At 34.0% G+C, this 17,008-nt stretch overlaps 1 protein-coding gene and 1 long non-coding RNA gene across 2 annotated transcripts in view; one reads left to right on the top strand and one right to left on the bottom strand.

The window, feature by feature from the left end:
• The window catches only part of LOC131525734 (sodium-dependent neutral amino acid transporter B(0)AT3-like), a 32,764-nt gene extending 19,256 nt beyond the window's left edge, over nt 1-13,508 (top strand). Inside the window, exons 8-12 of the mRNA XM_058753645.1 lie at nt 394-550; nt 1,594-1,798; nt 3,395-3,554; nt 5,876-6,038; nt 13,263-13,508. Of these exons, the coding sequence (XP_058609628.1) occupies nt 394-550; nt 1,594-1,798; nt 3,395-3,554; nt 5,876-6,038; nt 13,263-13,469 (892 nt within the window). The 3' untranslated portion in view covers nt 13,470-13,508. The remainder of the gene's footprint in view (nt 1-393; nt 551-1,593; nt 1,799-3,394; nt 3,555-5,875; nt 6,039-13,262) is intronic.
• On the bottom strand, nt 3,100-6,560 carry LOC131525735 (uncharacterized). Its single transcript, XR_009267275.1, has 3 exons — nt 6,094-6,560; nt 5,919-6,022; nt 3,100-3,583 (listed from the first exon to the last, which is right to left on the bottom strand). It is a non-coding gene; the product is annotated as an uncharacterized LOC131525735 (long non-coding RNA).
• Nucleotides 13,509-17,008: the final 3,500 nt, after the last annotated feature.

Genomic DNA, 17,008 nt, shown 5'->3' with positions numbered 1-17,008 from the left:
AAATTACTTTGATTTACTAAAAGGGTCAAGAGCCCAACTAAAGCAAACACTGATCTTCATGATGGTGGCATCATTTTAACCAATAAAACATCAACATCTGATCCTCTGTGATTCTCAATAACAGCAGGTGTTCATCACTAATGCACAATCATCATTTAATTAGTCACTTAATTATCTCATTAACTTTAACTCTTTGAGGACTTGGGATTTGACTTGAGACTTGCTTGTGACTTGAAAGGAATGACTTGGTTCCTCCTCTGGTGAAATCAGCTGCTGAGTTCATGGGTGGAACAAAAATATGGCAGGACTTTTACTTTCTGACCCCTGGATTGTCCGCCTCTGACTATAAGGGCTATAATGAGAGGATTTTAATGGTGTTTCATTCCACTGCAGTAACATCCTGGATCTGACCAATGCTTTTGACGTCGCCGAAAAAAACATCACGATCGAGAACTACGAGAACTGGTTAACACAACTGAACACAACCGATCCGGACAAAGTCTCCAGTCTGAACCTCAAACACTGCGACCTCCAGAACTTTCTGGACCAGGTAAACGATCGCTCTCTAAATCATAAACAACAGCAGGCTTTGTCATGTGTGTTTGAAAGTGAACTGAGCTGTTATCTGAATCTGATTCAGATAACAGCTCAGGTTCACTTTCTACACATTTATATTTACTTATTTGGCTTATAAACCCCTTCAGAACAGGAAACTGTGATGCATTTTATTTTTCAGGATGATTAGAAAGTTCAAAAGAACAGCATTTATTTACAACAGAAATCTTTTGTAACATTATAAGTGTCTTTAGTGTCACTTTTCATCAATTCAGTGCAGCCTTGATGAATAAAAGCATTAATTTCAGTATACGTACCTCAGTCTTGAAGATTTAATTTTTTTTTTAATAATGTTAAATTACTTAATTAAAAAATAAAAAATAAATATAAATAAAATAAAAATATAATATGATAAAATGAAAAAAATGAAAATGAAAAAATTGATAAAATGATAAAAAATAAAACAAATAAATAATACTAAAACTGCTAAATTAACACCGCTCAAAACAAAAGGCTGGTGGTCTTAAAAGTACTTAAACATAAATAGTAGATAAAATAATTAATACAATATTAATAAATAATTTTAGAATGAAAACAAATCTAATACAAAAATCTAAATTACAAATTAAAGTTTAATTAAAAATATATATATATTTTACTAAAACTAAATAAATTGATAAAATGCAAAAACAACAACAAATCTAATACAAAAATCTAAATTACAAAGTAAAGTTTAATTAACAAAAATAAAAATAAAAAATAATATAAAAATAAATCAAAATTGAGAAAAACACAAAAAAATCATAAATGTAAAATGAAAATTAATAGCTTGAATAAAAACAAAAATTCAAAAATAATTAATAAAAATGCTAAATTAACTAAAATTATATTCAAGATTACAAGACTTTGTTTCTTAAAACTAGGAGCTCCAATTAAAGCTGATCGTGTGCAGTGGATGAAACAGCGCTGTATTTATCGAACCGAAAGAGTTCCCATCACACCCCATATATCTGTGTCTGACGGCTCTCTCTTACCCAGAGTGCTTCAGGAACGGGGCTGGCGTTCATCGTGTTCACGGAGGCTGTGATCGAGATGCCGGGCTCGCAGGTGTGGGCCGTGCTCTTCTTCGTCATGCTCTTCAGTCTGGGTCTGTCCTCTATGTTCGGTAATCTGGAGGGAATCCTGACGCCGCTGCTGGACCTGCACCTGGTGCCCAAATGGATGCCCAAAGAGCTCTTCACAGGTAAACACAGCGAGTCAACCAGGGCCTTCACGTGTGCTAACGAGCAGTGTTGGGGAAATTACTTTTAAAAGTAATGCATTATAATATTGGGTTACTCCCTAAAAAAGTAACTAATTATGTTACTTAGTTACTTTTTATGGAAAGTAATGCATTACGTTACTTTTGAAATCTGGGCAGGGCTTGCTCGTTTAATTAGTGCTGTCAAACGATTAATCTCGATTAATTGCATCCAAAATAAAAGTTTTTGTTTACATAATATGAGTGTGTACTCGGGTTGCTGTGAGCGCAGTTGCGCTATATGGAAACACACTAACCACGAGGCTATCGGCGCTGACGGACAGCACTATTTTTAATATTAAAAGTTCTTATTTTACAAATGTAAAAGCCCTTCCACAACAAAAGTGAAATGAATCAGCCTCAGGCTGAAGGAAATGTAAATTCACGTCTGTACAGTACACTGTAAAACCCAACAAGTTAGAGTAACTCAAACCATTTGAGGAAACTGATTACCTTAAACAATTTAAGTTTTTTAAAACTAATAGTGATGAGTACTCTGAACTTATTTCAGTTGAGTTCACTAAAATAAAATATACATTGCAGTTAAGTAATTAAGTGATTAATTAAGTGCTGATTGAGCATTAGTGATGAACACCTGCTGTTAACAAACACAATCACTGACAGAAAGAGAAACACAAGAACAACTGACTTTAGTCACAGCCTAGATGAAATCAACTGAAATAAAATAAATCTCAAAATCTGATTAAACAACCCCACAAACAGCATCACCAGCTCCACTTATTAATAACCAGACTGACTTTATTTCTGTCAGACATCTACAGAAGATCTTATTGAGAATTAACTAAGGTTTAGATGTTGATTTATTGTTTTATTTGAAGTAACCATGTTAGAGATCAGTGTCTGCTTTAGTTGGGCTCTTGACCCTTGACTTCTGTGTTAGTTGTTTTTTTCCTTCCTTCCTTGTTTTCTCTGGCTGTTGTAATTATGTGTTCTTCAAACATATTTGTTACAGCTCAGAAGTCCAGAGGAAGTGATCAGTAGTTGGTTGTTATATGTTTTTGGTGACGATCATCTATTAGTGAACTGATTTCATTGAGAGTGATTATAGACTCATCGTGTGTCTAATCACTGGTTAAATGTATGTTGTATTGATTATAGTAAAAGTGATTTTAAGGCTGTGTCTGAAGACAGTTGTTGTTCTTGTGTTTCTCTTTTCTACAGTGATTCTGTTTGTTAACAGCAGGTGTTCATCACTAATGCTCAATTAGCACTTAATTAATCAATTAATTACTTCACTGCAAGTTTTAAAACTTGACATGGTTTAAGCCAAGTGGAATTGGTTTAATCAAACGGTTTGAGTTACTCTAACTTGTCGGGTTTTACAGTGTAGAGGAGCGCAGCTCAAACTAATCACATGAAGAATATGAGGCAGGAGAAGAAAGTACATGAGATACAAAGTAACTGGAGTTACTTATTTGAAAAAGTAATTCAGATAGTTCCTTCTAAATTAAAAAGTAATGCATACTTTGCTAGTTGAAAAAAGTAATCTGATTAAACGTTAACGAGCTCTCGCTGCAGGTCTGATTTGTGTGCTGAACTTCCTCGTGGCGCTGATCTTCACGCTGGGATCTGGCAACTACTGGCTGGAGATCTTCAACAGTTACGTGGGCTCCGTCCCGCTCCTCGTCATCGCCTTCTGCGAGATCATCGGCGTCGTCTTCTTCTACGGGATGAACCGGTCGGTAAACTCACTCAATACGACACAATCTGACAGATTAAAGATTATAATTATAATAAAAATTATAATTATTATAAAAATTAACATTTTCAAATACAAAAAAAAAAAAAAACACTTAAATGTTAAAAACGAATGAATGTTAAATTGAAAGGAATAATTTTCAAATATAAACAATCAAAATAAAACTCTTAAAATTAAATTGTTAAAATGTAAAATTAAAATACCAAACACCAAAAATTTATTAAAAAAAGCTAAATTAAAATAATCTTAAAATACAAAAAAAAAAAACGCTTACTAAAATTAAATTATAGATGTTAAATTAAAATAAACAATTTGCTAAAACACTTGCTAAAAATTAATTAAATCATTAAAAATAAAAATGTGAATAAAAATGTGAAGTTAAAAAAATGAATTTTAAATTATTTATATATACAGTACCAGAGGTGTCAAATCCAGGGTCAGAAAGTAAAAGTCCTGCCATGTGTTTATTCCAACCATGAACCCAGCAGCTGATTTCACCAGAGGAGGAACCAACTCATTCCTTTCAAGTCACAAGCAAGTTTCGAGTCAAATCCCAAGACCTCAACGAGTTGAGGTAATTAAGAGATAATTGAGAGACTAATTAAATGATGATTGTGCATTAGTGATGAACACCTGCTGTTATTGAGAATTACAGAGGATCAGATGTTGATGTTTTATTGGTTAAAATGATGCCACCATCATGGAGATCAGTGTTTGCTTTAGTTGGGCTCTTGACCCTTTTAGTAACTGAGAATGGATTGCTTTTAAACAATTGCAATATTGCTTCACAACAAACATTTGCACATTGCTGAATTAAAAGCTTGAGGAAACAGATGAGCTTACACTTTTGGCTTTTATGTCACTCGAATGAACATCATGAAGGTGTCTCTATTTGGTTTATTGACTGACGTTCAGCTGTTACAGAACTGCAGGAATTTACAATTAAACAAATGCCATCGTAATATTAAATATTGGAAAAAATTTAGAATTAAAATGCTCAGGCCTTTTAGACATGAACACTTATCATACGATCCTCAACAGTGGTGACAATAATTATTCATACTGTGGTGTTACCCAGCATGCATTGCAGCATGAAGCATTTTGTTGATTGTCACCATTGTTGAGATTCATACGCTGGTTCTTGATGTCTGTGTGTGTCTGAGTAGGACTGGAGTTTAAATATTTAAATGCATTAGATTTAAAATTCATTATAACTACTACAGCAGTAAATTCATTGCATACTGTGGTTTAACAGAGTTGGTTATTCAAAAGCAGAACATAAATTAAAAAAATGAAAAATGTTGTGTGTATATATATATATATATATACACACAGTATATTGGATGCAAACAGGTAAGCACCTGATGATTACCTCATCATATGAAAACAGCTAACAGTTGCTCACTGCACAGCACTGATCTCTCCGCTTTACAACAGCACATGCATTGCTACAGAGAGATCTAACACAGGAGTCAAGGGTCAAGAGCCCAACTAAAGCAAACACTGATCTACATGATGGTGGTATCATTTTAACCAATAAAACATCAACATCTGATCCTCTGTGATTCTCAGTAACAGCAGGTGTTCATCACTAATGCACAATCATCATTTAATTAGTCTCTCAATTATCTCTTAATTACCTCAACTCGTTGAGGTCTTGGGATTTGACTCGAAACTTGCTTGTGACTTGAAAGGAATGAGTTGGTTCCTCCTCTGGTGAAATCAGCTGCTGAGTTCATGGGTGGAATAAACACATGGCAGGACTTTTACTTTCTGACCCTGGATTTGACACCTCTGTACAGTACATACACACACACACACATGTATTTTTTTTAAAGAATCACTCAAAATGCAATATTCAATAAAAACCAAAGCATAAAATTTTTAATTAAAACAAAAATTAAAATCTAAAATTAAAATGAAAACAAATATCAAAGTAAAAGAAACTAAAAACACAAAAAATTACTAAAAATGTAAAAAGATATATAATTTTAAAACAATCTAAATAAAACCTACTAAAAATCAAATCATAAAAACCTTAAAAAAAATTCAAAATAAATAAATAAAAAAACACTACAAAGAAATCATAAAAATTCATCAATATTAAAATGAAACTTTCTACAAATTAAATTATAAAAATGTAAAATTAAAATAATTTTAAAATAAATTTAAAAAAAACACTAAAAAGTTTAAATAATAAAAAAGGTGAAACATTTTATTTGTTTATCAGCATGTCACATGAGCATGTTTATAAATTATTTAAATATGAACTTAAAATCTTGAATCTGCTTGTGCTTCAGGTTCAGTGATGATATCGAGAGCATGACGGGCCGCCGGCCGAACCTGTTCTGGCGTGTGTGCTGGATGGGCATCAGTCCCATCATGCTGCTGGTGGTTCTGGTGGCGTACGTCGTGGTCCAGGTCCAGAAACACCCCACATATTTCGCCTGGAACCCAGAATACGTGAGTCTGAAGCACATCCACACACAACACAACCAGTAATACCCAGCATCCTTACAGTATAACACAAGGCCGTAACCATGTCTTGAATGTTGGGGGGGGACCAATTTATATCCATATGTAGCCGGCTCGACTCTCACAGCCTGGCTACCCCTCTGCGTTGTGTTGTGTAGTGTGAAATAAACACTGGAGTCAGTCTGCTGGTTCGATAGACTTTCTTTTATCTGCATAAGTAGAAAACATGCAGCTAATTATTCGTTGTACAATCTTGCCTGCTCCTCTTCGCTCTGCTCAGACCTCCCTGACTGAAGCAAGAGTTCACAATACAGAGAATTTCATATTTCACAAGATAAAGAAGTAATATAAAGAAAATAGCGGTAACTAATGATCACTTCAAATACAACATAACTACATATGCAAAAGATGTCTTATATTAAAGACTTCACTTAATGTATTCAACATTCCAGCATTTTGTATACACATGAAACCAATTCAAGTTTGAACACACAGAGAGAAATCATGAAAACACATAAAAACTGTACCTGCATAAGTAGAGAACATGCAGTTAATTATTTGTTGTACACTCTTGCCTGCTCCTGCTAAACATTCACACAAAGAAGAGAAATCAGCAGTCACGCTTCACGGGCTAACTTTCACGCTAACGACGTTACACTCCTCGATTAAAACTACACTTTTGCAGGTAAAACGGCTTTAAACTCGGTCCTAAGAAAAGGCAACACATTCAGGTAACTCATTTTCACATTGTAACAAAATACAGATCAATTATTTCCCTTTTAACATGTTTTTGATCAGGATTCAACAAAATGCATACCTCGCTCTGCTCAGACCTCCCGCGGACTGAAGCAAGAGCGCGCAGCGCGCCATTGACGTCACAACAGTCACTTGTGCACGGAACTCATAAAGAAATAAAATAATTTTTCTTTTCTCACATATATATATATATATATATATATATATATATATATATATATATATATATATATATTAATTACCCAAAGAAAAACATAAGGATTTTGAGTGAATTACAACAAAAACACAAATTATAATCAACACCTGCTACACATACATACACTGTAAAAAATGATTGTGATTTTAACAGTAAAAAACTGCAAAATACCACAGTAATAACCTGTTAAATGATTAAGAGTAAGTTTCCTTACTATATACAGTGAATAACTGTAATGGATCTAACCTTTGTTTTCGAGAAAGTAGCCTCAGAGTCGACATTCATAGACTGTGTCTGAAACCACTCCCTACACCCTCATTCACTAGTCCTACATTACTGCACTATATAGTCCACTAGACAGAGTGATTGAGAACATATGAGTGAATTCAGACACTGATGAACACCTGCTGTTAACAAACACAATCACTGAAGGAAAGAACAAGAAACAAAACTACGACTGACATACAGCCACAGCCTTAAATGAAATCAACTGAAATAAAACAGCAGAGGATGATTAAACAACTCCACAAACAGCATCACCAGCTCCACTTATTACTAACCAGTTTGACTTCATTTCTGTCAGATATCTACAAATTAACAGAGGTTTATATTTTATTTCAAATGTTTTGTTTTATCTCACCATTTTGGCGATCAGTGGTTGCTTTTGTTATGCTCTTGACCCTTGACTCTTTAAGGTTAGTTTTTCTTTGGCTGTTATAACTGTGTTTGTAAAGCACATTAATTATGACAAGAAAAGCCAAGAGAGTTTGTAGTTTTGGTTAAAACTTAAAAGTGGTGGTCATCTTCTAATTACCTGAATCACTGATCTCAGCTAGTGTTGAACAATATGGGTGATTTGTAACTTTGTTGTTTATGGTAGTAATATTACTTGACAAGTTAAGCTGACACACCATTTTGAAAGAATTTAAAAACCTTTTATGCACAAAACCTTCAGAGTTACAGCACCATCTAGAAACACACACATCAGGAATCAGCACATGAACCTCAACAATGGTGACTATTAATAATAAAAAAAACAATTCATGCTGCAAAGCATGCTGGGTCCCAGTACAAAACTCCCAGCATGCACTGCAGCATGAATAAATTATGCAGCAGAATGTTCTTAATATTTTCTTTATTTGCTTTTATTTTGGTGTTGTTTTTGTTGTTACTTTTCAGTAAACTGTTTTGTGATGTTCAGAGTTGAACCGTTTTTAAATTTTTAATATAGTTTTGATTGTCACCAATGTTGAGATTCATACGCTGATTGCTGATGTCTGTGTGTGTTTAATTTCTGCCGTAGTTCAATATATTTATTTGTGCATATTCTGGTTAGAACTGTTTCACAACATTTGATTACTGTATAAATTAGTGCAATTAACATATCACTTTTAACAAGAGACTTAACACAAGACAATCAGTGAATTAAACTACACCATGATGGTTTTGACATCACAAACATCAGTCTCTGATGACGACAGATTAACTTGGTGTTTTTGCTTTAAAAACTGTGCTTAATAAACACAGCTAATTAAAAGCAACCAAACAAAAACCAACATTAAAGAGTCACGATTCAAGATCCCAACTAAAGCACCCACTGATCGCCAATATGGTGACTTCAAATGAAAGTACAACAACTAAAATCTCAATAAGAGCTTTTGTGCACATATGACATAAATAAAGTAAAAGTGGTTAGTAATAAGATGCTGTTTGTGGAGTTGTTTAATCACCCTCTTCTGAAATCTTGAGAGATTTCATGTGTTTTATTTCAGTTGATTTCATCTTGGCTTTAGCTGTAAGTTTTGTTTCTCTGCTCTTGTTTCTCGTTCCTTCAATGATTCTACTTGTTAACAGCAGGTGTTCATCAATAAACTCAATCCTAATTTAATTAGTCACTTAATTCTCTCATTAATTCATCACTGCTTCAGTGTTACTTCAACACTCTGTAGTGTGGACACATAGAAGTGCTCTTTAAAACGGAGGATTTTGCTGTGGGATTAAAGGGGTTAAATTTGTGAGATGACAAAACATTCTGTGGAACGTAATTTTAACAGAAATATACCTTAAATTTAATTTACGGAACAAACTGTAAAAAACAGTAGATTACTGGCAACCACAGCTGCGGTATTTCACCGTAAAATCAAGAAAATAAACAGCAAAATACTGTAAAGCCTAACAGTCAACTTCCTGTTGTGTTTCGTGGGTCACCATTGTGCTGGAGAGTAGAGCCTGTGCTTAAGTCAAGGATGGACAGAGAGACACTGATGTTATGCTGCATGTTGCTTTGTTGAAAGGCAGTTACTGATGTAATGAGAATGTTCTTGCTAGTTTTAATCACGCATGTGTGTGTGCTGCTGTTATTTGCAAGAGTTTTGAGTTGAATTGATGACTTTGCATAAATCAGTACAATTTTCTTCTTGGGCTTAAACAAAATAGTTCTCAGTACTCTTATGCTCACGTTACATAAACATTATAAATATTAGTTTATAAACAAATGGCAGTTGGATAATTTAAGCGTAGTCGGTTTCTGCTAATAAAATGACTTAACTGAAAGGTTTGTGTATTAACATTGTATCAGTTAATGAGATACGGTTTTTCACTGTAAATTTAAACAGTTCTGTAAATCCTAAAATGTTGCTACCGTCTTTTTCACGGTAAAATTCTGGCAACCACAGCTGCCGGTATTTTTCCGTAAATTGAACAGATTTTTTTTTACAGTGTATATGTATAAATATATATAAACATAACAGGTGTTTACACAGTAAAACCTCCAGTGTTAAATCAACACTCCCAGTGTATATATAATCCACACTCAGAGTGTTAAAAAAGTAACACTGAAGCAGTGTTAAAGTTAATGAGAAAATTTGTTTAGTAATTGAGTGATGATTGAGCATTAGTGAAGAACACCTGCTGTTAACAAACTGAATCACTGAAAGAAAGAGAAAGAAGAACAGAAAAAAAGAGACGAGACGAGCAGAAAAACAAGAACTACAACTGACTTCAGCCACAGCCTTCGATGAAATCAACACAAGATAAAAGAAGACATTAAATCTCTCAAGATCTCAGCAGAGGATGAGTAAACAACTCCATAAACAGCATCACCAGCTTCACACGTTACTAACCAGATTGACATTAGATGTTGATGTTTCAGTTTTGTTTGAGTTACCATTATCGAGGTCAGTGTTTGCTTTAGTTGAGCTCTTGACCTGTGTTTTAAAACATTATAATTTTTTTGGCTGCTATAACTGCATGTTTGTTTAGACATGTTAGTTAAGGCAAAAAAGAAAAAAAAAAGCCTAGAGAAAATGTGATCAGGGCTAGTTACATTTCAATAAAGATGTATAGTGGCTTGAATAACGGGTGTAATTTGAAGTGTAGTCACTGGTAGATTTATTAGCTAATTTTCACATTATATACATCGTTAAGCTCTAGCAGTTTTAAGATTAATCTGAAAGACTTCTGAAACTTATTTTGCACTGAAAGTTTACTTTTCTTCATCAAACAGACTTCAAGAATCAGCGAATGAATCTCAACAATGGTGACAATCAACATAAAGCTCCATGTTGCAGTGCATTCTGGGAGCACCAATCAAAACTCATCCATGGCTCCCAGCATGCAATGAGACATGAATAAATTATGCAGCTGTCTTAGTATTTTCTTTTATTCTTACTATTTCCTTTTGTTTTGCTATTGTGTTGTGACTTTTAGTAGCGTGTTTTGTAATGTTCACAGAGGATCTGTTTATCTGAATATGTTGATTGTCATCATTGTTGAGATTCATATGCTGATTCTTGATGTCTGTATGATAATGCAATCTTAACGTTTTAGTGCCTATTTACTTTTAAAAGTCTTTCAAATTAATTTTAAAACTGATGGATCAAACTCTATATTTTATGTGAGTGTAGCCCTCTCCCGTCGAACGACTCAAATGATAAATACTGTATGTCTAGGGGGAATTTTAATAAAACAAACAATAACCTTTTGGGCGAGAGTTACATCTATAAATTGTAAATGGCTGTTTACATTTCAGTAATAACAGACCTTACAATACAACCCCAGGTTTCAGATGTCAGTATGAAGTGTTTAAAATTATATATGCAGAGCGTGGAAGTGGCTGTGTAAGGTTTTTCTATTTCTTAATGTAAATTCCAATCTCACTGAAATTACTCAACTGTACATTAACCAATTAACCATTCACTTTTTTTCTTCACAGGAAGATCACAGGACAAAAAAGATTATCAATAAACCTTTACATTTATTAAACGTGAACTCTTTTGTCTTTTGTTACCTTTTTTTTCTCTCTAGATTAATCACTTTAGGGCACCTTGTGACCCAATTCCCACATTGGTAACACAATCAAACTTAGTTCAAACAGATAATCAAAATAAACAAAGATTCACAACAAAATAAATACCCAAAATGAAGTTTTACCCAGCTGGGATTTAAGTCTCTCGTTGGCGCGCAATGTTGGAGCTCAGGTGCATGTGCAACAATTTTGAGTACTCACGAATCCAAGGACATGAAGAAGTTCAAACACAGTTCAGGAAACACAATCAAATGATCAGCAAATCTGATCGTCTCTGACGCCCTCTCGCGAATGAGCACTCACAAATGTCCTCGCGAATCCTCCGTCTGTAATGCAAACAGGCCCGATCCGCAGCCGCGGAACAGCCTCGGTCTCTCCCAGTCAGTCGCCCCGTCTTCGTGCCTTCCGTCGCGCGTCGTTCTCCTTGAACTGCTAAACCTACAAAATGTAAATCAATCCTTGGATACAACAATAAACACGCCTATCAGTCCTTAGTTGGAACACAAAACACGCTGGGTAATTTAAATTCTGGGATAAAATAAAAAAATAAAGAGACAGTATCGCCTTTCTTCCTCAATTGCATCACCCCATCATTCTTTTTTCATAACCCCGCCCCTTCCACTCATGGGGTCATTCTCTAGACACCTCATTGGATAATCAGTTACATTCCTTTTTTTCTTTTTTAATAAAATACAAACTCTGATTTTAAAGTCCACATCAATTTTAAACCCTGTTTTTCTTTTAATATAGAACACCAAATATGAATTTTAAATCGAACAATAACAAACCAAACAACCGGAAAAAAACAAAATTTAATAGACCCTCTTTTAATAGGGCTCTACATGAGCAAAATAAAAAACAACTAATCAATCAATGAGGATGCTCTGAATGAAATCAGTTACGGAAATCACTAAATGCTGGTGATTTCTTTATAGAAATTTAACCATCAACACCCAAATGCCATAACTAGCATGTCTAAACAAACACGCGGTTATAGCAGCCAAAGTAATTATAATGTTTTAAGTCAAGGGCCAAGAGCCCAACTAAAGCAAACACTGACCTCGATAATGGTAACTCAAACAAAACTAAAGCATCAACATCTAAAGTCAATCTGGTTAGTAACGTGTGAAGCTGGTGATGCTGTTTGTGGAGTTGTTTAATCATCCTCTGCTGAGATCTTCAGAGATTTAATGTCTTCTTTTATCTTGTATTTCTGCTCGTCTCGTCTCTTTTTTTCTGTTCTTCTTTCTCTTTCTTTCAATGGTTCAGTTTGTTAACAGCAGGTGTTCTTCACTAATGCTCAATCATCACTCAATTACTAAACTAATTATCTCATTAACTTTAACACTGCTTCAGTGTTACTTTTTTAACACTCTGAGTGTGGATTATATATACACTGGGAGTGTTGATTTAACACTGGAGGTTTTACTGTGTTCTTGATTCTTAATACTGTGTTGTTCCCTGAATGATCCACAGCTGTGTTTTTTTGTTTAGTGATAGCTGTTCATGAGTCCCTTGTTTTTTCTGAACAGTTAAACTGCCTGCTGTTCTCCAGGAAAAATCCTTCAGCTCCCACAAATTCTTTGGTTTTCCAGCATTTTGGGGTATTTGAACCCTTTCCAACAATGACTGTATGATTTTAAGATCCATCTTTTCACACTGAGAACAACTGAGGGATTCATATGCAGCTATTACAGAAGATTCAAACGCTCACTGATGCTCCAGAAGGAAAAACCATGCATTAAGAGCTGGGGTGCGAAAACTTTTGATCAGAATGGAGATGTGTACATTTATCTTATTTTGCCTAAATATCATGTTTTTTTTTTTCATTTAGTACTGCCCTTCAGAGGCTACAGAAGATACTTGCATGTCTCCCAGAAGACAAATTAAATTAAATTACCCTGATCTTCAAATTTAGAAGTTTATAACACATGCTGTGCTTGTTACGGTGCAGGAAAACTTCCCGGAGTCGGAGGAGAAGCCGTACTCGAACTGGGTGTTTGCCATCTGTGTGCTGCTGAGCTTCGTTCCCGTTCTCTCCATCCCCATCGTGGCCGTTTACAGACTGATCCGACGGCAAACACAGCCACAGACCGGCATCAGTCTCCCAAACCCCTACGACAACCAGTCCTTCAGCACAGAGAGCTTCAAAGCGCACTAGAGAAGCTTCCTATCATTCTCTGCCAGAAACAAACCCCTGCAGGACCAGAACATTTCCTTCAGAAAGAAACACTGCTTTCAGGATCTGAACTCTGAAATTTAATACAACTTCACTGCATCTTTACATTATTTAAATTACAAAAAATAATAATGATCATTTAAAACCAACACTTCCTTCAGAAAATCTGAACTCTGAAATTTAATACAACTTCACTGCGTCTTTACAAAAGAAAAACAAATATAATCTCAATGAAAAATTAAATTTTTGTTCTTAAAATAGCAGAAAAAAGCAGATAATTTCCCCTCTATCAATTTACCTAATGTTTTATTTCTAAATATTATTACTACCAGACCAAATCCTTAGATTATTACTAAATATCTGACTGGTAGTTTTGATTAAGACTACCACGCTGTAAAACCCAACAGTTAGGGTAACTCAAACCGTTTGAGGAAACTTATTGTCTTAAAACATTTAAGTTTTTTAAAACTAATAGTTATGAGTACTCTGAACTTATTTCAGTTGAGTTCACTAAATAAGATATATGCCCAACAATTAAGTCACAGTAACTCAAACCGTTTGAGGAAACTGATTGCCTTAAAACATTTAAGTTTTTAAATATTGAGAATTAACTAAGGTTTATATGTTGATTTGTTTCAATTGAAGTAACCATGTAAGAGATCTTGACTTCTGTGTTGTTGTTTTTTTTTCTCTGGCTGTTGTAATCCTGTGTTTCCCAAACGTATTTGTTACAACTCAAAAGCCCAGAGGAAGTGATCAGTAGTTGGTTGTTATATATTTATAATGACAATCATCTATTACTGAGCTGATCTCATTGAGAATAAACACAACTCATTGCGTGTCTAACCTCTGGTTAAATTAATGTGTTGATTATAGTAAAAGCGATTCTAAGAGCCACTGGTTCTGGGATAGTCAGTTAATAGAAAGGACTTTCTAAACAGTTTGTCCACAAAAAGTTTTAATCTATGGCAGAAATGAGACTCACACAGACATCAACAATCAGCTTGTGAACCTCAACAATGGTGACTATTAAAAAATTATAATAATAATTTTGCAATGCATGCTGGGTACTAGCATAGTACAAAACTCATCCATGGCTCCCAGCATGCATTGCTGCATGATTTTTTTTAAATTAATTTTTTAATGGTCACCATTGTTGAGGTTCATAAGCTGATTCTTATATAACAACCAACTACTGATCACTTCCTCTGGGCTTTTGAGTTGTAACAAATATGTTTGAAGAACACATGGTTACAGCAACCAGAGAAAAAGAGAAAACAAAAAAAATACTAACACAAAAGTCAAGGGTCAAGAGCCCAACTAAAGCAGACACTGATCTCTAACATGGTTACTTCAAATGAAACAATAAATCAACATCTGAACCTTAGTTAATTCTCAATAAGATCTTCTGTAGATGTCTGACAGAAATAAAGTCAGTCTGGTTATTAATAAGTGGAGCTGGTGATGCTGTTTGTGGGGTTGTTTAATCAGATCTTGAGATTTAATGTATTTTATTTCAGTTGATTTCATCTAAGCATGTGTCTGAAGTTAGTTGTTGTTCTTGTGTTTCTCTTTCTGTCAGTGATTCTGTTTGTTAACAGCAGGTGTTCATCACTAATGCTCAATCAGCACTTAATTAATCACTTAATTACTTAACTGCAATGTATATCTTATTTTAGTGAACTCAACTGAAATAAGTTCAGAGTACTCATCACTATTAGTTTTAAAAAACTTAAATGTTTTAAGGCAATCAGTTTCCTCAAACTTTTGAGTTACCCTAACTTGTTGGGTTTTACAGTGCAGTAGTTGGTTGTTATCTATTTATAATGACAATCATCTATTAGTGAGCTGAGCTCATTGAGAGTGAACATAGACTCATTGTGTGTCTAATCTCTTGTGTACACTTCTTATCAGAAAAGGTTCAATAAAGTATTGTCTTTTGTTGTTATGGGCACGTCTAAAGATTTCTTATCACTGTAAAAAACAAAAAAAAAACAAAAAAAAAACAAAAAAAACAAAAGGTGACCTAACTCAAAAAAACCTATCCCAGCCTATCGCAATCAACTTTTTAAGTTAACTCAACTACACTGTAAAAAATTATATGATGAAAAAGTCATGACAACTTATGTTTTAAAGTTACTTTAACTCATAAAAATAATTTAAGCAATTTCAACTTTTTTTTGTAAGTTATGGTAGATTCAACTTGATTTTTTAAGTCAGTTTAATGTTATTGAAATTCAAGGAGACCAATTTAATTCAATGAACTTAACATTTTAAGTTCTAACTTACTGGCACACTGTAAAAAAAAGTTGAGCCAACTTAAAAGTTTGCTCGACTTATTTTTGTGCACTGTAAAACCCAACAAGTTAGGTTAACTCAAACTGTTTGAGTAAACGTATTGCCTTAAACCATTTAAGTTTATAAAACTAACAATTATGAGTGCTCTGAACTTATTTCAGTTGAGTTCACTAAAATAAGATATACATTGCAATTAAGTGATTAATTGAGTGATAATTGAGCGTTAGTGATGAACACTTGCTGTTAACAAACAGAATCACTGAAGAAAAAGAAACGCAAGAACTAACTTTAGTCACAGCCTTAGATGAAATCAACTGAAATAAAATACATTAAATCTCAAGATCTGATTAAACAACCCCACAAACAGCATCACCAGCTCCACTTATTAATAACCAGACTGACTTTATTTCAGTCAGACATCTACAGAAGATCTTATTGAGAATTAACTAAGGTTTAGATGTTGATTTATTGTTTCAATTGAAGTCACCATGTTAGAGATCAGTGTCTGCTTTAGTTGGGCTCTTGACCCTTGACTTCTGTGTTAGTTGTTTTTTTGTTTTCTTTTTTTCTCTGGTTGTTTTAACCATGTGTTTTTCAAACATGTTTGTTACAACTCAAAAGCCCAGAGAAAATGATCAGTAGTTGGTTGTTATATGTTTATAATGACAATCAACTGTTAGTGAACTGATCTCATTGAGAGTAAATGTAGACTCATTGTGTGTCTAATTTCTGGTTAAATGGATGTTGTATTATTATTATTATTATTATTATTATTATTACAACTTTATTTCCAGACTCAAGGTCCATTAGCAAGAAACACACACTACAACCCAAAACAATTACACATTAAAAAAGACAGTTATCCCAATAGGTCCTCATGGAGGACTGATATCGCACATCAGTAAGCCCAGGATTTGACAACAACATTATAATATTATTATGTGAAACATCCAGGCGACAAATAAATTTATACATCAATTTTCTCCTTAAAGCAGGGAATGACTGTACTCTTGCCTTACAGAATAGTTCACTTGCACTGCTCCATCTTGGTTTTTTCAGCAGAATCCTCATACAATCATTGTATGCAACCTGAAGCTTACATAGACTCTCTTTCTTAAACTTAACCCACAAAGGAGCAGTATACAAAGAAGTACAATATGCTCTAAAAAGGTTTATCTTTACCTGATCTGAACACATATAAAATTTTCTCACCAACATATTTG

Source organism: Onychostoma macrolepis, chromosome 19 (genome assembly GCF_012432095.1).
Source record: "Onychostoma macrolepis isolate SWU-2019 chromosome 19, ASM1243209v1, whole genome shotgun sequence".
NCBI lineage: Eukaryota > Metazoa > Chordata > Actinopteri > Cypriniformes > Cyprinidae > Onychostoma > Onychostoma macrolepis.
The sequence above is the reverse complement of the archived record's forward strand: the minus strand, read 5'-3'. Positions and strand labels throughout refer to the sequence as shown.